At 46.0% G+C, this 21,836-nt stretch overlaps 5 protein-coding genes and 1 non-coding gene across 7 annotated transcripts; 4 read left to right on the top strand and 2 right to left on the bottom strand.

Annotated features, from left to right (window-relative positions):
• Positions 1–110: 110 nt before the first annotated feature.
• LOC148338710 (ras-related protein Rab-39B) lies at positions 111–4,941 on the top strand. Of its 2 annotated transcripts, none has more exons than XM_088292551.1 (4): positions 111–385; positions 2,157–2,425; positions 3,000–3,180; positions 3,943–4,941. In XM_088292551.1, the coding sequence occupies exons 2-4, from the start codon at positions 2,211–2,213 to the stop codon at positions 4,186–4,188; spliced, it is 642 nt and encodes a 213-aa protein (XP_088148677.1). In that variant the 5' UTR covers positions 111–385; positions 2,157–2,210; the 3' UTR covers positions 4,189–4,941. The 2 variants fall into 2 exon arrangements, with proteins under 2 accessions (XP_088148677.1, XP_088148676.1); XM_088292550.1 differs by having other exon boundaries at positions 112–389.
• A 49-nt stretch (positions 4,942–4,990) lies between these two features.
• vbp1 (von Hippel-Lindau binding protein 1) lies at positions 4,991–7,463 on the bottom strand. Its single transcript, XM_088292552.1, has 6 exons — positions 7,295–7,463; positions 6,248–6,372; positions 6,100–6,166; positions 5,932–6,030; positions 5,699–5,837; positions 4,991–5,583 (listed from the first exon to the last, which is right to left on the bottom strand). The coding sequence occupies exons 1-6, from the start codon at positions 7,370–7,372 to the stop codon at positions 5,507–5,509; spliced, it is 585 nt and encodes a 194-aa protein (XP_088148678.1). The 5' UTR covers positions 7,373–7,463; the 3' UTR covers positions 4,991–5,506.
• A 478-nt stretch (positions 7,464–7,941) lies between these two features.
• On the top strand, positions 7,942–8,013 carry trnae-cuc (transfer RNA glutamic acid (anticodon CUC)). Its single transcript has one exon. It is a non-coding gene; the product is annotated as a tRNA-Glu (tRNA).
• A 353-nt stretch (positions 8,014–8,366) lies between these two features.
• LOC148338707 (E3 ubiquitin-protein ligase TRIM39-like) lies at positions 8,367–11,795 on the bottom strand. Its single transcript, XM_088294120.1, has 8 exons — positions 11,669–11,795; positions 10,622–11,205; positions 10,072–10,167; positions 9,760–9,993; positions 9,534–9,681; positions 9,433–9,459; positions 9,186–9,361; positions 8,367–9,105 (listed from the first exon to the last, which is right to left on the bottom strand). The coding sequence occupies exons 2-8, from the start codon at positions 11,201–11,203 to the stop codon at positions 8,671–8,673; spliced, it is 1,698 nt and encodes a 565-aa protein (XP_088150246.1). The 5' UTR covers positions 11,204–11,205; positions 11,669–11,795; the 3' UTR covers positions 8,367–8,670.
• Positions 11,796–12,701: 906 nt separating this feature from the next.
• LOC148338706 (cerebellin-1) lies at positions 12,702–14,393 on the top strand. The gene is made up of 4 exons (XM_088293683.1): positions 12,702–12,818; positions 13,006–13,490; positions 13,561–13,680; positions 13,760–14,393. Exons 2-4 carry the CDS (start codon positions 13,200–13,202, stop codon positions 13,955–13,957), a joined length of 609 nt encoding a protein of 202 aa, XP_088149809.1. The 5' UTR covers positions 12,702–12,818; positions 13,006–13,199; the 3' UTR covers positions 13,958–14,393.
• A 1,522-nt stretch (positions 14,394–15,915) lies between these two features.
• On the top strand, positions 15,916–21,740 carry khnyn (KH and NYN domain containing). Its single transcript, XM_088292713.1, has 9 exons — positions 15,916–16,600; positions 17,392–17,623; positions 17,704–17,838; positions 17,950–19,214; positions 19,646–19,776; positions 19,886–19,982; positions 20,078–20,185; positions 21,117–21,218; positions 21,289–21,740. Exons 2-9 carry the CDS (start codon positions 17,399–17,401, stop codon positions 21,602–21,604), a joined length of 2,379 nt encoding a protein of 792 aa, XP_088148839.1. The 5' UTR covers positions 15,916–16,600; positions 17,392–17,398; the 3' UTR covers positions 21,605–21,740.
• Positions 21,741–21,836: the final 96 nt, after the last annotated feature.

The raw sequence follows: 21,836 nt of genomic DNA, 5'->3' as shown, positions 1-21,836 counted from the left end.
TTTTTGGATTAAAATTGTTTTCGAGGTATTCCGCGAAATATTTTTTTTGTTTTTTGTTGTTGTATTTTTCATTTTTCCATTTTTTGACGTATTTGACTTCCGCGTTGCGCCTCACAACGGTCATTTACGGTAGTGGTACTGATGCGGGATGAGTCAGGCGTTATGATGCTGCTATCGTTGCCATTCCCCCGGCCCGAGGACGCATGACACGCGGATGACTGTGCGAGTTTGACGTGCGGCCGCCAAGTGAGCGTCGACGTTTCGTGTCTTTCGCAGCATCATCACCACCACCACCAGCAGCGGCGGGGAGGGCACCAGTCCACCCAGCCCGGAACTTCGGGGCCTACACGGCCGCCTCTGTCGTCGCCTCCAGCGGTTCATTCGAGTAGGTCCGTTGCATTTCAACAACGTAGTCAAAGTTTTTCTGTCAGAAGATGAAAGAGAATTGCCTCGCAATTGTCATCGTGCTCTTCCTCGGGGAGGTCGATAAGACACAGGTGCACTATTTGCCAAGGGCACCCTCCCATGGAAAGCCAATTGAGCATTTTTTTCTCTATCCCACACTACACTTAATTGACCTTATGTACACATGTACTGAATGTTTACTCTTACTACTACCGTTTTCTGCCTTCCTTTATGGCACACGAGAAGAACAACTCCATGTCACTAGTGAAGCAAAACTGTGCACTAATTGACATATTTGTCAACAAGTGGACAGTTTTGCCTCCCTCGTAACATGTATTTGTTCTTCAGTGCCCAGAAATTCCATACAATAATGGAAGAAACAGTTTAGTAAGTTCTACAAGTGTGCATAAATCAGAAATGTCATACAGTAATAGAAGTCAGCAGTCTGGAAAACAGTAGTATGATGTAGTGTACAACTGTGCTGATTTTTTTATACTAGTGTGGACAACAAGCTTACTAGTGCACTAAGAGTTCAGTCCAGTCGAATGGAAGTCTTACTAGTAAGGAATCTTCCACTGTTGCCGTTTACCACTGATATTTCTGCGTACTCGTAGATTGACTAGTATCATCCTCCAATCCGTTTGGTATTCATCCGTCTAGTTGAGGCCATCCCTTTTTACAAGTGACACAGATACGCACACTCACTCAGGTGTAGGCCAAATTCCTGAGAGTGAAATCCCAGGTTTGGGAAGGTCACACATTCACGTGAAAAGGAGGCGGGGCCAGAGGGGGGCACCAGTCATCCAAAAAGTATTAAAACACCAAAAATTCCTTGAAAAGAAAAGCACAAGAATTTTTTTTTTTCTCTTTTGACTGGTGATAGAGTTGACCTGTCGCGGCTCTCGGTAGCACGCTAGCAGTGTCATCGACTGCTACTACCATGACTGACTTGCTGGCAAAATTGAACAATTCATTAAAAGAAAAGAAAAAGAGCTGGCAAAAATGTGGCAGTTCATTTAAAAAAAGCAAATTCAAGCTTTTGGTTGCCACTCCTTGTTTAAGTTTACCCTCAAAAATGAAACTAATAAAATTGTACAGGTTGGGTATTCAAAACAGCCACATATCTTTGTTTCAGAAAAGTCCGGTCCGCCTAATGCTAGCAAGCTATGCAAAAACGCCGTACACAGGCTAACAAATTGCATTTGTTATGTAGTGCGATAACACGTTAAGCAATGTATATTTAAACACAAACGGTTGCGCAACACATGGACGGATAATACAACAGTACTACCAGGCATATATACTTAATCCTCAACAAAGAATTACTAATATCAAAATAAGGAGCATTTATAGTTAGTATAGCATGTCTGTATTGTACTGCCCCCAGGTGGCCAAGATGTGCACAGCAGAAGGCTCAGCACAATGTCCATTGAACCGAGGCATCAAATATGTTTGTAATTCGTTGTGTTCTTCTCAATTATGCCATTACTGTATATTTGTACAAAGGACAAGATTACAGAGTACTATATTTGGTGTTAAAAACACATTTTTGGATGAATGGAATTTCCATTAATTTCAGTGGCGAATGGTCATTTGAGATAAGAGTGGTACGAGCGTGTTTGCGGAAGGAACAACTAGTATCTAAAAGCAATTTCAAGATTAACTGAGGACTTGGTTCATTCCAGCTGTTTTCTCTCTCTCTCTCTCTCTCTCTCGCATGCTTGCTTTGGGAAATGTTCCCGCCTCCGCAGACGAGAAGACAGAACCGGTTGAGTGACAGAGCGACAGCCGTGCAGAGGCGAGTCATGGAGGCCATCTGGCTGTATCAGTTCCGTCTCATCGTGATCGGCGATTCCACGGTTGGCAAGTCGTGTCTGATCCGCCGCTTCACCGAGGGCCGCTTCGCCCAAGTGTCGGACCCCACGGTGGGAGTGGACTTCTTCTCTCGGTTGGTGGAGATCGAGCCGGGCAAGCGGATCAAGCTGCAGATTTGGGACACCGCCGGCCAAGAACGTTTCAGGTTTGGCCGCGTTTACGTCGTTGTCCTTGAATTCAGCTGGCCTGAAGCTTAAAGAAAAACTCAGCGGACATCCACTAAACGATGATGTCACAGGAGCGTGGCGCAAGAAAGAAAAGTCAGGGTTGCATGACGAGAGGAAGAGTGTACATAACGCCATACAAAGAAGTGTTGCAGCCTGGAGGTGTGAAAACTAGAATTACCACCTCAATTGTTTGCTCCAGCAGGAGAACAAGCTTGTATTAATTTAAAATGACACAAACTGGAAAAGTCAACAAGTGGAAGTTGTGGCTATACTGGATACATAAATAAAAATATTAGATTTTTTTTGTAGGCACCTTTCAGGACACTCCAGGTCCAATTGTAGAAAAAAAAAATGTACAGTGTTCAACGTAACACAATGTAAACCGAAACAGTTTTCCTGAGCCGACTGTCATTTCCTGATCAATTAACTCAAATTGAGGTTGAGAAATTGTCAGATGAAAAAGTCTAGCAAATGTGAATAGCGGAACTGACAAAAATATGAAAATGCAACTTGAGATCCACAGCAGTGCCATACGAGATGTGTCGCCCGCAGGTCCATCACTCGGGCGTACTACCGCAACTCGGTGGGAGGGCTGCTCCTGTTCGACATCACCAACCGCCGCTCATTCCAGAACGTGCACGAGTGGCTGGAGGAGGCCCGCAGTCACGTGCAGCCGCACAGCATCGTTTTCCTGCTGGTGGGCCATAAATGCGACCTGGATGCTCAGCGGCAGGTGCGTGCTGACACACACCGACGCGCCCGATGCAAAAATGGGGAAGTAGCGCGGCTAAAATACAACTGGCAAAACAACTCGCACCCAGTGCTTATGGAAAGTCTACACACCCCTGTTCAATTCCCAGCTTATTTTCTTTTAAAAACTAACTCCAAGATCATTCATTTAAAAAATAAAAATCAGCATTAATGTGACAAGATGGACCAAAAATGTCCAGAAGGGAAGTAAAAAAATGAACAACTGAACTGCCCAAATAAAGTTCAGCTGTTCAACATTGGCCTGACTTTGGTTTCATCCCACTGGAGCATATTCCTCCACGTGTTTTTGAGAAAAATTTAAAATCAAGGTTGAACCGCAATTCAAACAGTTTATAACCCAATGTTGCTCATCACCAAAAGAACACAATCCAGTGAGGGAATTATGAACAGTTTATGATCAGAGTTAATCACAATACCTTCAGGTGTATTCTAAAAATGAACAAAAATGTCCACATAGGCCTTCTAGAACATCTGAATTGCGTTTGGAGTTAATCAGTCACTTCATATGGTGGCAGGTGTGTGCTGACTCCCATTTAATCAGCTTGAATCTGATTGGTTCACTCTGAACACACACACGTCCCAGTTATAAGAGGGTGTGCACACTTTTGCAAACATGTTATCAGGTTGTTTTCTTTCTTCACTTCAAGCATCAAATATCTTGAATTAAAAGTGAGTTACACTGCAACACTCCGTCGTGTGAAAGAGGCCAATTTTTTTTTTGCAGGTGAGCCGGCAGGAGGCCGAGAGGCTGGCGGGGGTGTACGGCATGCGCTACATCGAGACGTCGGCGCGCGACGCCATCAACGTGGAGCGAGCCTTCACCGAGTTGACCAAAGACATCTTCGCCCTGGTGCGCTCCGGAGAGATCACCATCCAGGAGGGCTGGGAAGGCGTCAAAAGCGGCTTCGTCCCCAACGTGGTTCACTCCTCCGAGGAGGTGACCAAGAGCGACCGCCGCTGCCTTTGCTGATGTGCGCCGTGGGGCCGGCCGGCGGATATTTATTTTGCTCTTCGGGGGCAAGTCGGCGGACGGACAACTGAGCGTTTTTGGATCGCTCGTGGAGAAAGACACCAAATACTAATCCAGTACACTCCCACAATTTAAGCGGGTCTTCTCCAATATGCAACTCAGTCATGACACACACTAACATGATCCACTTGGGATTGTTGATTTGTCTGCTTGCGGACTGACTTTTGTGTTTGCATTCATATCTGGATGGACTCCTTCAAGCGGAGACACATTGCAAGCCAGAAAGCTTATAAAAAGTCGGCGGCGTCTCATTCAGGACCTCTTGTGTTTTGGGGAGGGCAAGGGAAGCCGTTCCACGCATCAAGACGGACTCAAGTGTGCACCCACATTTCATGCGTTACCTGCTTTAGCCACGTACTTGTGCACCGAAATGAAAATTTTTGGTCATAAGAGAAAACCTAAAGAAATGAAAACCTAACAGCCGCCAGAGAGGCAGTCCTCGGCAGCCGGGCGGCCATGGCGCCACAGACCATTTTTGGTACATCCCTATCACGTAATTTGTCACAAATGAAGTCTCTCGTCCCTCCATCGGGTTATCTTAACCATTATCCACCTGACTGATATCATCTCCTGGAAGTTAAACAGAGAGGTGGAAGTTGCAATCGCTGCTGGAATGTGTCCTCTGTCCTGAAAACAAGTCAAAAGTGCGATTTGGTGGTTCGTATAGTCTCTGAAATAAACCACTGGACATGATGCGTTGGTAGTCTGTGATTTTATACCGGGACACAAGCAGCAGCACAAACATGTTCAAAATGTTTTATTTGACCTGCTGACATTGTTTTGCCCTCTTCCCAAGCTAAGCACACAGCCTCCCTCCTCTTCCACGCATCCACACATCTGCTTGCCTTGGATCAGGACACGAGAAATGTGGTGAATACATTCTGCATCGAGTGTCCAGTTGCCCCAACCCAGCCCTATTTTTGACTTTGGGTACTAATTGTCGTGTACTGAAAGATTCCAAGTGACAAACTTCAGTTTTGTCTGATGGCCCACTGCTGTTTTCTTTTGTGGTTTAATGGCAGACAAATAAATAGAGTCCGAAGAAAAAGCACAAAAATAAGTGCAGAAGGAGCAGTAGCACATGGGGAGATTCTCCATGTACAATTCGGCATCAGCGTCCCCCCCACTGTAATCAACTGAAAAAGTCTCGTTTGTTCATTTGGACCTGAAAATAGACTCGGCCCTCGATCCGTCTCGCATGTTGATTGAAGAGAAAAATCACTTGGCGGTGGGGTGGGCGGGTTTTTTCCATTGAATCTTAAGACTTGTCCCCTGAATTGAGGAGGTTCTCTCTGCTCCTCCTCTTCACATCCCAGTTGTAGACTCGTGCCATGTCTGAGGTGAGCGGGGGGTCAAAGGCCAACAAGTACCATCCACGACCAAAAACAAGCACATACACATACACACACACACGCAGAAGCGTTACCGACATGTCCAGGTGGAAGGATACTGACTTCGGTGGTGGTGAACTGGTCTCGCAGGAAATCTAGGTCCTCCTCCAGCGTCTCCAAATTGCGAGAGGCCGTGCACAGGTTCTTCTCCAGCAGGGCCTGAGCGTCGTCGATGTCGTACTCCAACATGACGTTTGCCTGTGAGGTGGGGTCCGCATTTAGTTATCTGAGGTGAGCACCACCTGTGCACCTCCTAATCACGCTCACACACACACACACTGAGTCGTCTTACTCCGAGCCATAAGCACACTTTGTCAGTGGGCGGTACCGAAGCCTTGCAGTAAACGTTATCAGCCAACATGAAATGCGTCTCCATGGGCTCTGTGGTCTCCTGGTGATGAGGACGAAAAGTTAGGCGAGTCACAAGACCGACACAGAAAGTGGAAAAAGGCAAGTGTACCTTCTTCTTTTGCATGTGTCGCAGGATTTCTAGCGTCTGTCTGATCTGCGGGATCTGGTTTCTCAACCTGAAAGACAGCAGAGGATGGAAGTACGTCAGGGAGGAGGAAGTGAGGCCCAGCCGGATTAGCGACTCTCTTTCCGCTTACCTGAGCTTCTTCTGCGATAGGTTGACTTCCATGTATTTGTACTTTTGGTACTGTTCATCCAGCTTCCTCAGAGCGGAGTCCGCCTTCTCATTGCCAGGCAGCTTCATGAACGAGTCGACGTCCTCCTGCCAAATCCAACACGGGAGAATAAGAACACTGAGCAGTTTAATTTGTTTTCTTATTCCTGTTTCCATGCACCTTTTTTTTTATTTAGGGTATTCTACGTTACAATGTAATTAAGTTCTTCTTTTTTAGCAGAATCAAATGTTTATTGAAAAGGTCTCTCAAACAGCTCTTAGATGTCATTTAATCACAAAAACAGACAATTCAGTTCACAAGACAGACAAGTCCACAATTACACTGAAAATAGTAGGTCTTATGCTTTGTGAATAAAAATTAAAAAAATAATCGCTCACACTCCCAGAACTACAAACGCCCGACTGAAACATTCCCTCAAATAAAACATCAGTGAAACCTGCAGACCTGATTTCATTTTATTGCATTAGTGATGGGAATTTTATATCTTTTTTTTAATAAAAAGCCAGGTCGTCAGTTTTTGCTATTTTCTCAACCACTGTTGTTAGGATTTGAGTCCGCTTTTTAGGTTGTTCCCTTGAGCCAGACAAATTAGCTACCTGCCCGGCTCATGCACAGCATCCGCTTCTCTTGTGTAGCACAAATACACAACTGCATTTCTCCATGAGGGGTTACACTGAGTAGAATAATGACTATCAATGGGTCCTTGATGGTAGAAAGATGCTCAGCTCCAGATGTAAATTTAAGCGCAACTTTCAGGTTGTTTGATCACATCGACAACAACGACAGAAGCTGACGTCTGCTCACACAGCGAAGCTAAAACAAGTCCAAAGTTTCAAGCCCGTAAATGGAAGTGGTGGTCTCGCGCACACTTTGGAGTTGCATGTTAGCGCTTTAGCTGCGTGTTAGCATGACGCGCCCAAAACGCTTCCTACGAGCACCCAGACGGCCCTCACAGCCGAAGTGTGGCACCTCACATGACCCACGCGAGACGGCCCGGCGTTCACGTACCACGAAGACCGCTTCGGGGATACCGAGATGCTTTTTCTTGGGTGCCTGCACGGTATTGCTGTCTATAGTGGCCGCCATCGTGGGGTGGGGTGAGGCTTCTTTCTCCACTTGCTTCCTCCCTCCTTTCTTTCTTTGCTTCGATATGTTATAAGAGGCGCGGTGAGGACTGGCTCCCCCTAGAAGGCCACTTGCCGCAACTGCACTTGCCTTCGCAAACTGTTCACTACTCGAAAATACTTCTTCACAAATTGCCAACATTTAAATACACTAGAGCAGGGTTCACTAAAAGCGAGACCATTGTCTTGTGAAAAATAAAGACATTAATTAATAAAAAAATAACGATTTATTGCACAGTTTGAACACTAAAGAGTCTAAATTTGGGGAGATGATTTACTTCTGAAATGTATTGCACATATACCGTGAATAAAATTGGACTTAAATAAAACACACAATTCTTAAAGATGAAATGCACACGAATTTAAAAGTTAAATCCAAACAAACTGCGTTGTAATTATTTCGCCCAACTACTGGAGTAGTGGCTTAAGTCTATTTTCTATTGGTCCTTCAATATAGCCTAACACTTTCAAACGGTCCGTTGTGGTTGCATATTTAATTTAAAAATAAAATAGTCGTCCATACTGCTCATCTCCCTGGTGGTCTAGTGGTTAGGATTCGGCGCTCTCACCGCCGCGGCCCGGGTTCGATTCCCGGTCAGGGAACGTTTCTTATGCCATTAAATTTCTAGACCAAGTTTGAAGTGTACTGGCCAATCGACTTTTGAGTGTAACTAAGGGCTAATTTTTTTTAGCATACATTCCTTAGTTATTTCAACGCAACCCACCCTGATTCACAATTAGACCTATAGCCATTGTACAGTCGAATGCCCCATTAACTGCTCTACAAAGCGAATGAATTTCACGCCACTGTCGAAGAGTGTTCTTTATTACAAGCACTTCAAATAACTTTATTTTCTTATGATAAAGGGTTTGCAAAATGGTAGGTGTACAATCAGTTTTGAAAATTGTGACGTGTCTTAGAATCTCACTAGTTTCTTTGAAGGATTCAACAGCGGTGGTAAGTATTGACAATTTAATGTCATTTGCTTTATACAAAAAAAAATATTAATTTATACAAAAAAATAAAATAAAAGTCATCTCAAAATCATTTAACACATTTTTATTGAATGGAAACCAAAGAAATGTACTGTGTATTTATTTACTGTGCTGGGTTCTCTGTATTTCTTTTCAAGGTCATAGTCTTTTTGCCACAAGTATTTATATTTAAAAAGAGTGCCACCCAGTTCTTCAAGTATTTATATTTAGAAAGAGAACGAGTTTAAAAAAAAAAGCACACACATTCAAAGACTGACATGTTTGTTACTGTTGTGACGAAGGTAATGCATCACTTTTAAGAGTCACATCAGTTTGTGGAGAAGGAGCCTGTGTTAGCTCGTTTACAGACGCGATGATCAGAAGCGCAGAGTTCCTCCCCTCATCACAAACTCCAGGGCTAAAAAATGGGAAAATTCTCTCAGAGAACACACACCCACTGAATGTGTAGATGTGAGACTTTGCATCCACGTCGAAGAATGATACTGTCCCCTCCTCGTAATCGGTGAACACGCCGACAGTCTGTGGCTTCACGTCGAAGGTCAGAAGCACCGACGGCGAGTCCAGAGCACGGTACTCGTCCCCGCCCCTCAGACGCATCGTCCAGAAGCCGTTCTCAGGCTTGGAGGTGATCAGGCCCTTCCTGTTTACTGATTCTTTGACCACGCCCACGTCCCAAAAAGTCTTTGTCCCCACTTCTACCTGTAGGAGAGAAAGAATTCATAAAGAGAAAGAAAAGTGTGGCCGCACTGGTGTTTCCATGTTTCAGCAGAGATAGTGACCTGGAAATAGAACCTGCCGGACACGTAGCCCCTCTTGGCCAAAACACAGATGACCGGGTCGAAGCGCTGCGGGTTGTCGGGCACAACTCGCAGCAGCTCGGCGCGGCCCGCCCGCTTGCCGTTGTCCGATAGACAAATGTTGGGATGGGCGGTGTCCGGGTCCAGCTCCACGTCCACTGTTGGAACAAGAAGCTCTGTTAGTCTTAAAAGTTGCGGACCAAGAGGAGAGCTATATTGAAGACGTTACCTGCGTACTTCTGCATACTCTTCATTTCTGAGGGCATGAAGAAGACGATGATCACGAGCTTGGCTCTTGAGATGTTTGAATAACCGAAAGGAGCAACTCACCGTCCGTCTTCAGGCACTCCAGTTCACTCTTGAGGGCGGCGACCATTTTGGACAGTGCCCTTCTGGAGGTCCCCACACAGTGCTCAGTGTGTACCTTGATCTCCGCCCACTCTCTAGTCGGGGGAGGAGACATCAGCGAGGGAAATCTCTGTCCCACATAAACACAGAGAGGTCAGAGGACACGTTTCGTGTGACTGGCGACAAAATCTTAACATCTCAAGCACACCTGGAGGAGGTGCAGATGGTCGTCCGTGTCCATCAACTTGGCCAACTCCGCCTTCCTTGACTGGAGCTCGACAATCTCCCGCCGCAGTTCGTCCACCAGCCCGTTGGCCCTTTGCTCGGACACCTTCTGACTCTGCTCAACCTCGCCGTCGACCGCCACTTGTGTTTCCTCGGCCAAATCTATCAGGCGGGCGAAGAGGTGCTTGTTCCTTGCCCTCTCATTTTCCGCACTGATCTGGTTAAGGAGGATAGGTTGATGCCACCTCACTGACAGCCAAGTCAGGAAAATTTTTCGTCAGAGATTAGGATGCACCTTGCTGAGTTTTAGAGTATTTTGGATCTCCTCCTCTTTATTCTGTCGCTCCTGGATCTTTTGCTCAAAGTTGGCCTGCATTGTCTCCATTTGGATCTAAAACAGGTTCAGCGGTCTGTTAGATTCTAGTTTAATCAAGGGATGAAAATTTGGTTTATTGTTTAGTCTTGCATAAACTGCATACAAAGCCGTGGAAATTGTGACTTGAAAAAACTGTAACAGAACGACCACACCGGTGAGGAGACACTCTGTGTCAGCCGGTTAGAACGATTACAAATGGATAGAGACAATAAAAGACAGTCCACCAAATTTGTGAGGTCAGAATTCTGCTTAAGATCCCCACCCACCCCCCAACAAACTGAACTGCTTTTTTGCAGTGGGAACAGAAAAAGGAACGTCCCCAAGACAAGGTTTGTCTTGTCCTGATAAGTCAAACCCTGAGCAATCAATTGAGGACAATTAAAAGTCTGACTTCATTCAAGGATTTTGGTATATAATGTGTACATATTAGTGTTGAAATATTGTCATGGTAACAAAAGAATGGCGTTACCTTCCTCTCCTTGCTCTCCTCATCAATGTGAACGACGTTGTGGCCTTTGTGCTGGCTCTCGGTGCAGAAGCGGCAAACGCACTGCTCCTCGTCCCGACAGAACATCTCCAGGAGCTGGTCGTGCTGCCCGCATAGACGCTCCCGTAGGTCGGCGGCCGGCGCCATCAACCTGTGCATCATCAAGGTGGCCACGCTGCGGTGGGCCTCCAGGTGAGTGTGGCAGTACGAGGTGAGGCACACCAGGCAGGATTTGATGGCGCGCACCCGCAGGGAGGCGGCGGCGCACACGTCGCACGCCACCTCGCCTTCTTGCGGCGGAGGCGAGGAGGACGGGCCCAGCGTCATCCTCTTGAATGTGTCGGCCAGCCCTTTAAAAGCGGCATTGACGCTTATTTCGGGCCGGTTGGCGAAGGCTTTGTCGCAGGCGGGACAGCAGCAAGCCTCGCTGTCGCCCCACCGGCGTTGGAGGCAGGCCTGGCAGAAGTTGTGTCCGCAGGGCGTGGTCACGGGGTCGTTCAGCACCTGCTCGCACAGGGGACACTCCAACTGCTTTTGAGCCGGGTTGCCGCTCGGGGAGGCCATTACTGTGACACAAGCAAGACAAATCATTTGTATTGGAAAGTCGTTAGTACACTTTTTGAAATGTAGACTCCACCTTGTGTAATTATGCGTGCTCTTATTCCCTTGACACGCCTGCACGACTTTTGCGTCGCGTAGGGGACAAAACAATTATATGAATCAATTGTTGGAGGTACGTTTTTCTACTCTCACAAAGCTCATTCTCATTGTATTTGGACTCGTCACCACTCGGCTTACATTTCTGTTCTAAGTGTGCCATGATCACAATATACTGTAGTTAGAAAACAAAAAAAAAATAAAAGTTAAAGGTTTTAATTTTTTTTCACCAACCACCTTTCAATATTTCCTTGTTTAGCTAGCTGGTAAAACTCATTTAAAAGGAGTGCTGACAACATTAAAATTGAACAGCAAGAAAACACAATAAAATGCAAAGTAGTCAAAGTGCAACAGCCGTCCGTTTACACTTACTGCGATGATCTTGTGCATACGTCTGTCCTCGGCGGCGCGACGCTTGGAAGAGTCACGCCCGATCAGGGTTCAACGGTTCAGGCGTTTGACCTGTGACTCACCTGAGCACTAAGACAGAGCGGAATGCTGTTGCTCTGCATAACACCGAGCATTGTTTCCTCTTGTCACATGGTTCCACTTAGCAATCATGTGACATTTTCAGGAACTTGACAGTCAGACTTTTTTTTTTTCAAGCTTGTGTGTGGATGTGCTCTTACAAATCCCACACGGTCATCTGTTTGGAGTATGTATTATGTACTGTATGTAGTTTGTGTTTAGATAGTTAGCTAGCTAGCTAGCTAGCTAGCTAGCTAGCTCGCTAGATAGATAGATAGATAGATAGATAGATAGATAGATAGATAGATAGATAGATAGATAGATAGATAGATAGATAGGTGTCTAAAATGGGACAGGCCTCGCGAGACCCTGGGATTGGGATGTGGATGGACGGATGGTCAGAGATTGGATCAGGCGCACTCAGAGTCAAATCTGGCATCCCTTTAAGGGAATGTGATGGCAGGGACAGCGTCCACATTTCCACAAATATGATATGCTGCCATTTTTTTTTTTACAGTGAGCTATTGAAAGACTATGTGAAGATTTTATTTATAGCACTTTTGTCTTGTTTTAAGGCCCCATTTTATTACATGTAATCACGTAATCAATTACGGTGCTGTTGCAGACCAAAGCAAAAGGTTCCAGTCGCCTTTAACTGGATAAAAATGAGAAAATGACAACAAGATGGATTAAATAGCATGGACATGAAAAGCAAAAATGAACGAAAGGGTGTGTGTGGTAGATCACGCTGTGTGGGTGACAACAACAGATGCCATATTGCTCGATGAACTAAAATAGTGTTTGTTTGGATGACTTCATGCACAGCCTGGAGGAGAAAATCTCCACTATCGTAAGCCAGAATGGATCATTTTGCTTGGAGTGCGATGCTGCCTTGTTAGCCAATAGAGGCTGAGAAGGCAGGAAGGGAAGCAGGTGGGAGTGGGGCGGGGGATGAGGCCGGTGGGGGCCAACATGGAGAGGAGAGAAATTTGGCTGGGAAGAAGGAGCAGCGGCAAAGCTGGAGCGGACAACTTGTCTGGATGCACATGCAAAGGTAAGTTTTCCTCTTCGTTATTCCTGCATCGGATGTTTTTCAGTTTTTCATGAAAAGAAAGGTGTCCACAATTATTCCATAACTTAGATGTTTACATATTAAGGTTTCTTCTGTTTCTGACCGGGAAATATAGTCAATAGGATTAGACCAACTCAGCTGCAAATTATTTCCAATTCAAATTTTGCAGGCGTGTGCGCCTCCCTCACCAAAGACCGCTCTCCACCTGCGTGCCCAAATAAGGGCTTCTTGTCTGCGGTTATGAGAGCTCCACCCAATCTTGGGAGAACTGTTCTTTGAAGATCCTCATCATGTCATGTGACCAAGTAGCAGAGCACCATCAACATCTGTGAAGATCCCGCCAAGTTCCACTTCACCTTTAGAATGCCGCAGTTCCAGCCTCCTTTGCCCCGCCTTGCCTTCTTTGCCGGACTGCTTCTGGCCACCCGCTGGGCACCTCCGGGGGTCCGCTGCCAGAATGACACGGAGCCGATCGTGTTGGAGGGCAAATGTCTGGTCGTGTGCGACTCCACCCCCTCCGCCGAGCCATCCGGAAACGCTTTGGGGATGTCGGTGAGGTCAGGAACGGGCAGGGTGGCGTTCTCGGCCATCCGCAACACCAACCACGAACCCTCGGAGATGAGCAACCACACCATGACCATTTACTTCGACCAGGTGGGTTGGACTTTGTTGCGGTGGAGAGTGGAGCCGAGGAGGAATCAACAGGTTTCTTCTTCATTCGCAGATCTTGGTGAACGTTGGGAGCCATTTTGATCCCGCCAGGAGTCTCTTTGTGGCGCCGCGAAAGGGAGTCTACAGTTTCAGCTTCCATGTGGTCAAAGTTTACAATAGACAGACAATACAGGTACGTTCTTCCATCTTTGTACATTCTCGCCGACCCGCACTAAGTTGACTTTTTCTTCCTCCCGCCCGATTTCTTCAAGGTGAGTTTGGTTCTCAATGGATGGCCTGTGATCTCAGCCTTTGCGGGCGACCAGGATGTAACCAGGGAAGCTGCCACGAATGCCGGCCTGGTCATGATGGAAAGGGGTGACAAGGCGTATCTTAAACTTGAGAGGGGCAACCTGATGGGAGGGTGGAAGTACTCCACTTTCTCCGGCTTTCTGGTCTTCCCCTTGTAAGGTTTGTGGAGAGACTGAGGCTTCAGCTGGCCTTGAATCATGTTAACCAGGGAAAGACTTTAAACATCACCCTGATGATATTTTCCCTCTCCTTTGGTGTTTTATGGCTAACACATGATTGTAACTTAATATTTGTGCTTACTTGCACCGTGTTGCTCTGTATTTTCTCAGATGCATGAATTGACGTGTCAATTTGTGTTTCTTTTGCTAGCTTTCTAATCAGCCTGTCTTGACTTTGTCATCTAGCTCAAGCTACTAGCGAAAATTTCTGTTAAGCTAGCTTGCTGGCGCATTCCAAATAGCTAGCTCGACTGGATTATTGATGTTGTGCCATCTCGCTCACTTTCAATATTGCATCACGCAGTGAATGTACTCTTTGTTCTAATGCTAACTGGTGAAAAGCATCAGGCCGATAAAGTTTACCTGGTCAAAATCACCTCGCCTTACACGTGTATGAATTCTAAATTCCCAAGCCAGACAGATGACTTTGCTTTCTAACTGATGTGTCCCGAGCGAAGTTAGACTCTCATTCAAAGATTTTAATCAAGTGTAACTGTTGTTAACTTGTATGAACAAGGAAGCATGGAAGCATGTGAGTTTTTTTGTTGTCCGCACGGTGACGCTTCGCAGAGCATCCGGTGGCAGATGGAGGATCAGCGGCAAAGGGAGGGCTCCGGTGCCAGAAGCCTGCTGGGTTCACTCTGGACCGACATAAGCTGTTCGTCTCAGCGGAGACCTGTGTTAGCACGTGTCTGTGGCCGCTAAGCAATGCGACAATTCATTGCCAAATAAAGGATAACGCTAAATAAAAGCCAAGGACACTTCACAGCTCGGTATACATTTGACACTTTTGGACATTTTTCTTTATTTTTAGGCTTTCCCTAAAATAGAAATTTTCAGGGCTTGGGTGTATAAGAGAACAGGCGTCAAAATGAAAATAATAACCCAAAATGTTGCTGTTATGTCAGAACATGACGAATCACGTCGATGGTGTTTTAGATGCAACAAGAGCCTTGCTTGTTTTCCAGATTTTTTTTTCTTTTTGCCCTTGGTGGAGCTGACTGGACTCTCATCCAAATGTGAAACACAATGAGACCATTTTCTACACTCGATTCGTGTAGGGAATGCTTGCATGCTGCTATCATTTACTGGAACAAATACTTATTTAGATGAGCTCTTAATTCACTCTCACCAGTTGTACAGTGGTGCTGTTTTTCTTCCAAAACCTCAAGCTCAGTACTCTGCTGGTATGTCGCGACAAGTGAAAGCAGAAGTCACATACTAGAGAATGGTGCTAATACTTAGACAAGACAAGACTTAACCTTAAACCCTAACTCTAAACCCTAACTAATAAACCCGTATCCTAAAGCCTAACCCCTGATCCTAACCCTAACCCTAACCCTTAACCCTAATCCTAACCTTAAACCTAACCCCAACCCTAACCTTAACCCCAACCCTAAACCCTAAACCCTGAACCCTGAACCCTAACCCCTAAGCCTAAACCGTAACCCCCAACTCTAACCCTAAACCCTAACCCCAACCCTAAACCCTGAACCCTAAACCGTAAACCCCAACTCTAACCCTAAACCCTAACCCCAACCCTAAACCCTGAACCCTAAACCGTAAACCCCAACCCTAACCCTCACCCTCACCTTAACTCTAACCCTAAACCCTTACCCCTAAACCCTGAACCCGAACCCCTAAACCTAAACCGTAACCCCCAACATCAACCGCAACCCTAACCCTAACCTTAACTCAAACCCTAACCGTAAACCCTAACCCCAACCCTAAACCCTAAACCCTACCCTAAACCCCAACCCTAAACCCTAATCCTTACCCTAAACCCCAACCCTACCCGCAACCCTAACCTTAACTCAAATGGAATGACCTCCCGTTGAATGTTAGGCAAGCCTACTCTCTGTCCACTTTTGAAACGAGTTTGAAGACGCATTTTTATTCTTTAGCTGTCGACACGGTCGTCGTAAAAGTCAGTACACGCTGTCTATTGGGTGTAGCGTGCAACGTCGTAAAGTCTGAGCTGGGGCGTCTGGGGTACGTTTTTCATATGATTCAACATGTAGAATCAGGTCAGGCTGTTGGGTTGAATGAGCACTATAATTAGCTGTTTGCTCGTGCACTGGACATAGGCAGGAAGTGATAAAAGTGGAAAAACTGTCAAAATTGAAGCTATTTTTCAAGAACTGGAGGGGGGCCAGGCCCCTTTTCACCCCTCCCTAAACACCGCCCTGGTCTCAAACCTTTAATTGTTAAAAAAAAATGTCGGTTAGCGACGTCAACGGAATTCCCCTCAACGCCTTGTTGGGTAACTGAAACCATTCAAGAGCTATTTAGATCAGCTGGAGAGGATCGCTTTGTTTGTTTTGTGTGTACGTTTGAGTTTTATTAGGGTTGAGTTTTTGTCGTATTTATTAGCGTGTCACAGCTACGTCGTACGCTGCTGTTTTGTTTTCTTCTCCGCGGCTACTTTCACTTTCGTCGCTGCCAAAAAAAAAAAAAAAAAAACTTTCGTCTGTGCCTTGTTGCTATTTCTTGGTTCGGCGGACCTTGTGCTTTGTCGTGTTGTAATGTGATTGTAGAAGCCTGCTTGTCGGAGCCACTCGGAAACCAGGGCGAAAACAAAAGGTAGGAAAAACATACAGCTTTTATTGACATTCCCGTTCTTCTGTTTTTCGGAGCCAAGTTACTTCCCGTGCGGCTTTCGATGTTACATGGAAGTGACAAGAACTCATTTCCACTGTTGTTACATCGTCAGCTCGTATCGGAAAGTAAAAAATGGTCTCCGATATATGAAGAGGAAGAAGTTGAATATTTGTGAAACGAAACTTTTTTTTTTATCTTGAAGAGAATAAACCCGTTATCCTCGCTGCCATTTTCTGTAGCACGTGGTTGTCAAAAATTGCAGTTTAAGATTAATGTGATAAAAATGGGATAGAATTGAGTAAGTGTTCATTGAAAAAAATACTGAAGTACTGAGTAAATGGTGCCTAATTTATGATGTTTAACCAGCATTAACGTCAAATCGACATGAAATAAAGGTTAGGCACATTACATTACAATACTATACAATACAACTTTATTTATATAGCGTATTTCACAACAGATAGAGCTGTAACAAAGAGCTTTCCATTTAGTATAATATAAATTAGCGGTAAATTAGAACATTAACGTAACAAAAAAAACTTGGACGAAACAATCTTTTTCTTAAGTGCTGGCAAACATTATTAATTACTTTTTCTTTTTGCTTCTTTTGAATGTGCGCAACCATCTCTACTGCAAAGGTCAACGGAGAACTCCAATGGGTCAGCTTTATTCGGACAAACAGGAATTTGCGTTTACACGCTAGAGTTGACCTTCTGAGGTTTAGGGTTAGATTTTCAGATACTTAAACCCAATGAAACGTACTCTGTCTACAGGATTTGGATGTTCCCCAGTATGCTGGCGCCGTTGATGGACGGACAAGGCAAGATGGGGGATGAGTTTGTGTGCCCTGAGGCCCTGCGGGAACCTCTGAGCTCCCAGCAGGACACTGTGGAGCGGATATTCCGGGTGTCGTTATCCATCGGGACCGCAAATGAGCCGCACGGCACCAGCGGGCAGATGTGGCTGCGACTGCGAGGGTCAGACGATGACGTGAAAGCGGCAAAGGTTCGAACACCCCCATGCCTCTGCCCAAGTGGACGGCGGTGCTGACTTTGAGCTTGTGTGTGTGTGTGTGTGTCTTTTAGATGTTTGTCAAAGGACTTGTGGGCCAGGAGGAACAGAGGGAGATGTCCTATCCCGCCGTCCTCAATTGCATCTTCTGCGGTGCCAAAGGGTTCTTCATGGACTGCATGATCAAGAGCACTTCAGCGCACATTGTGGTAAGTCTCGCATACGAACTGACCTCAGAGTCATTTACGTTCTTGTTTACCTCCATTCTGTTCAGGCTCCTACACTATTGATGATCTTTTTGTTGCTTCACCTCAAACCAGGTGAGCTCGCCAGGCTCGCTGCTCATATCTGGTCTAACTGAGCCGGTGGTGCGAGCCTATTCCCTCATCGCTGACCTTTTGGAGAGATATAAGGGGGTGCAGGCTGGCTCCTCCGACGCTGAAGAACGAGGTTCGAGTGAGTTGTGTGATTCTCGCCGGGCCTTCAAAGCTCTGGTGGAGAAATTGGAGGACCGCCACATCCTGGATCTCCTCGTGTTGCCGAGATCTGTGAAGGATGCCCTGCTGAACCTGGTGAAAGAGTCGGGACTTGTGCCGAACATGCAACTAGTCCAAGCGGAAGTGGGATTGGATGAACGTAGCCTGCCTGGGATGACTTCGGGTGTGCCCGGTGCCGATGCCGAAAAGAAAACGGAGGTGAGAGAAGTGGAGCAGGTGGCAACATCGACCGGCCAGGATGAGGACGAGGTGCGGAAGCTGTCGGTGGCAAACAAGGAGTTCAGGCTTTTGTTGAAATTCTTCACAGCCATGGGGTATACAGAGGAGGTGGTTCAACGCGTTCTAGGCCGAACGGGACCCAAAGAGGCCTCTCAGATATTGGACTTGGTTCAGCAAGAGCAGGACGCGAGTGACGGGGAACGCCAGAGCGAGAGGAACCCGCCTTGTGAGATGGATGACGAGACAGTGGGTGGAGCTGGAGCTGTGCCCAGTAAAGTCAGCGGACCTCAGGTCGGCGGTGTGGGGAGCGCACAATCCAAAGAGGAGGATGACTTTGTGTTAGGAGTGCTGAAGAAAGCTGCTGTGAGCTGCGGCTACATGGAGCACAAGGTGGCCGAGGTTTGCAACATGTTGCCAGATGGATCCGGCCACCTGCTGCTCTTGGAGCTGCAGAAGACCAGCGCTGGAATTGAAGTGTTGGAGAAGGAGAGTCCGAAAATCGGATTGACGCAGGCTCATGAGAGAAGAGCAAATGATTCAGAAGCAGCAGAACCTGATGTAAATACGGATTTGAATGAAGTCTTGCCGCCTCCACGTCCCGATCCTGCCAAAGGGCCTCCGGGGCCGATGTATCCCACATCTTTCACTCGCGTCCCGCGCCCGAAATCTCAAAGTCCGAGCCGCTCGAAAGGAGCGCTTCAAGCTCAGCGTTCTCCCAACAATCCGCCCAGTGTTCCCTCGGTGGTGGTGACGGGCAAGCAGCGCTTCCTGGAGGGTCTGCAGACACCCTTTGAACTCCGGCTAACGGACCAACCGGGCAACCCCAAGCTGAGGACCATCGTCATTGACGCGAGCAACGTGGCCATGAAGTAAGAGGAGGTAAAGGGGAGGGAATTTTGGAACTACTGTGGCACCTTCAGATACAAGTGAGTTTCGAGACATGAGTCATCATTCGGCCGATTTTTTTATTTTTTTTTGTCTTTGACTCGCGAGCAGAAATTTGAGATATGAGCTCTGTATGGTGGCCATGAACTAATTTCGGCGCACAACAAGCCGCAATGTGTCAGATAGTGAACAAATCTTCCAAAAGAGGCCTTTTTTTCTCACTCAAACTTTACTGTGAAACTAAACAAAACAAAAAATTCATCCCGTTTAACATGTGGATTAAAAAAAAAAAACGCTGCCCGAATATAGCTTATTATCCCCAACTGTTACGTTCCCAGGCTTTAAATTTGCAAATTCATGATTAACTTCCGTTAGTGCACATTGAAAGTTTTCTTTTTTCACTCCCACTCGACAGGCACGGCCTGGGCCACTTTTTCTCATGTCGAGGCATTGCTTTGGCTGTTCAGCATTTTTGGGAGCGAGGTCATCGGCACATCAGCGCCCTGCTGCCCCAGTGGCGACAGAAGAGCGACCCCCGCATCAGAGGTGTCCACCCAAGTTCCCTTCGATGACTGACGTAGTCTCTGTTTGGCCCTCATGACTTTTCCTTCGAGCCTCACCTAAACGGCACCGATTTTGTTTTTGACATCCACAGAGCAGCACTATCTAGGTGAGCTGCAGAAGCTGGGCCTGCTTTCCTTCACACCCTCCAGGGAGGTCCTGGGCTTGAGGATCAGCTCGTACGACGACAGGTAGTAGTGGGAACAATGTATCGTCTTTGGTCAGCCTGCGGGAAAAACCTGCACGCTTTCCTGCTTTCCTAAATTGTATCATCTGATTGTTGCAGACTGATGCTGCAACTTGCAGAAAAGACAGATGGCGTGATTGTGACCAACGACAATCTGAGGGACCTTTTGGATGAGTCGGCCGCGTGGAGGGACATCATCAAAAAGAGGTAAAGTAGTCCAAATGAAACTAAAATGTGCGTGAGACGAGATGGTCCTGGAAATACTGGCCACTGAATCAAAGACTCCCTCATCAGAGTTACTACTTCAACCCAATACATCAAGTGTGGTGATATGCGGGCTCCCCCTAGTGGTGCTGCCTATAATGCAGTACACTTCCTTAACTTTTTCACATATTTAATCTTTCAGAATGGTTTGGTTTTGTATATTTATTGAAGTACAATTGGTATAATTTGGTCTCTGTTCACCATGCATGCCACCACCCACACACTCTTCTGTCCCAGCGATTTTATTAACCGCTTCGTTCCCAAAGCCCAAACTCCTTTTTGTCACTATCAATTTTCTGCCCCAAACAAGTGGAAGTACTGTGCAACAATTAATAAAACTCAGCTCATCAGTCAGGATGAGTCATCCTGTTGAAAAAATGGTGAGAGATACTGTACATAATTGCTCCTCAAATTTTTAGCCTGTTTTGAAGCTTTTGCTAGGCTGCAATATAATGCAATACAATAAAGCTTTATTTATATAGCGCATTTCACAAAATAATGTTTTCTATCACTCTGTACAGTTTGTTTTCTGTGTATTGGTATTTGTTTTGAGTTTGTATTGTTTTGCATTACTCTCCATTCTAAATCGGCATTGTTGATTTAAATCAAAGGTTAAGTCAATCTGGAAATAAATCATGCTGCAATGGCTGACAACGCTAATAAATATATCTATTTTCTAGTGCTGTCAAGCCATTAAAATGTTTGAAATTAATAATGGTAAAACGTGTTTTAATGCTGGTCATGATGCTAGAACTTTGAGAATTAGCTTTTGTTTTAGTTGGTACTTGGTGTTAAATTTGACATTTTCCAATTTCCTCTGTCTCGATGAACAAAAGATGCAAAAATAGGCTAAAACAGTCGTGTCCCTCCGCAGACTGCTTCAGTACACGTTTGTTGGTGATCATTTCATGGTTCCAGATGACCCTATGGGAAGAGGCGGCCCTCATTTGGACGACTTCCTCCGTTCGGAGAGCAGGTAGGACGAACGCAAGTCACATTATTCTAAAATAAATAAGCCTTTTTTTTCACTATAATTTCCCGACCAGGACACCCGACCCGGCTGGTGAGGCCACACAGTCCCCTTCCGTCGATCCTCTGTGCACACAAATTCCAGGCCACAACTTTCCTCACCAAACACCGGGTGGCACTCCGATTGGAGCACTTGAAGGGAGCCAGGTGGTGAGACATCAGCAAGGACTTGAGACGGCTTCCGCCGGCAGAACGGTGGAGGCCACAGCCAGCCTGAGAGAACGTCTTTGTCAGGTGTTTCCGGGTCAGGACAACATGGTGATGCTGGTTCTGCAGAGCAACCCGACAGAGACCGACCTCAACGTGCTCTCGGCCCTTCTTTTGGAGCAATAGAACTTTTAGCAAATTCACACAACTGTGAAGCCTTTTTAATCTGCTGTTCAACAGGGTGTAGGGGTGGCACTGAGCATTTGTCTGAAGAAAAACAAGCATCTTTATTTGTCACATACATAAAATACTAAATGCTAAAGACGTCAAAGATCCTTTTTTTTTTTACTTGGCTGGTAGTGAATGAGTTAAATGGACTATAAATAAATTTGACTTGACTAGTTTCCTTATCAACATA

This window comes from Idiotropiscis lumnitzeri, chromosome 4 (genome assembly GCF_059441095.1).
Source record: "Idiotropiscis lumnitzeri isolate Australia: NSW breed Sydney's pygmy pipehorse chromosome 4, RoL_Ilum_1.0, whole genome shotgun sequence".
In the NCBI taxonomy this organism is placed as follows: Eukaryota; Metazoa; Chordata; class Actinopteri; order Syngnathiformes; family Syngnathidae; genus Idiotropiscis; species Idiotropiscis lumnitzeri.
The sequence above is the reverse complement of the archived record's forward strand: the minus strand, read 5'-3'. Positions and strand labels throughout refer to the sequence as shown.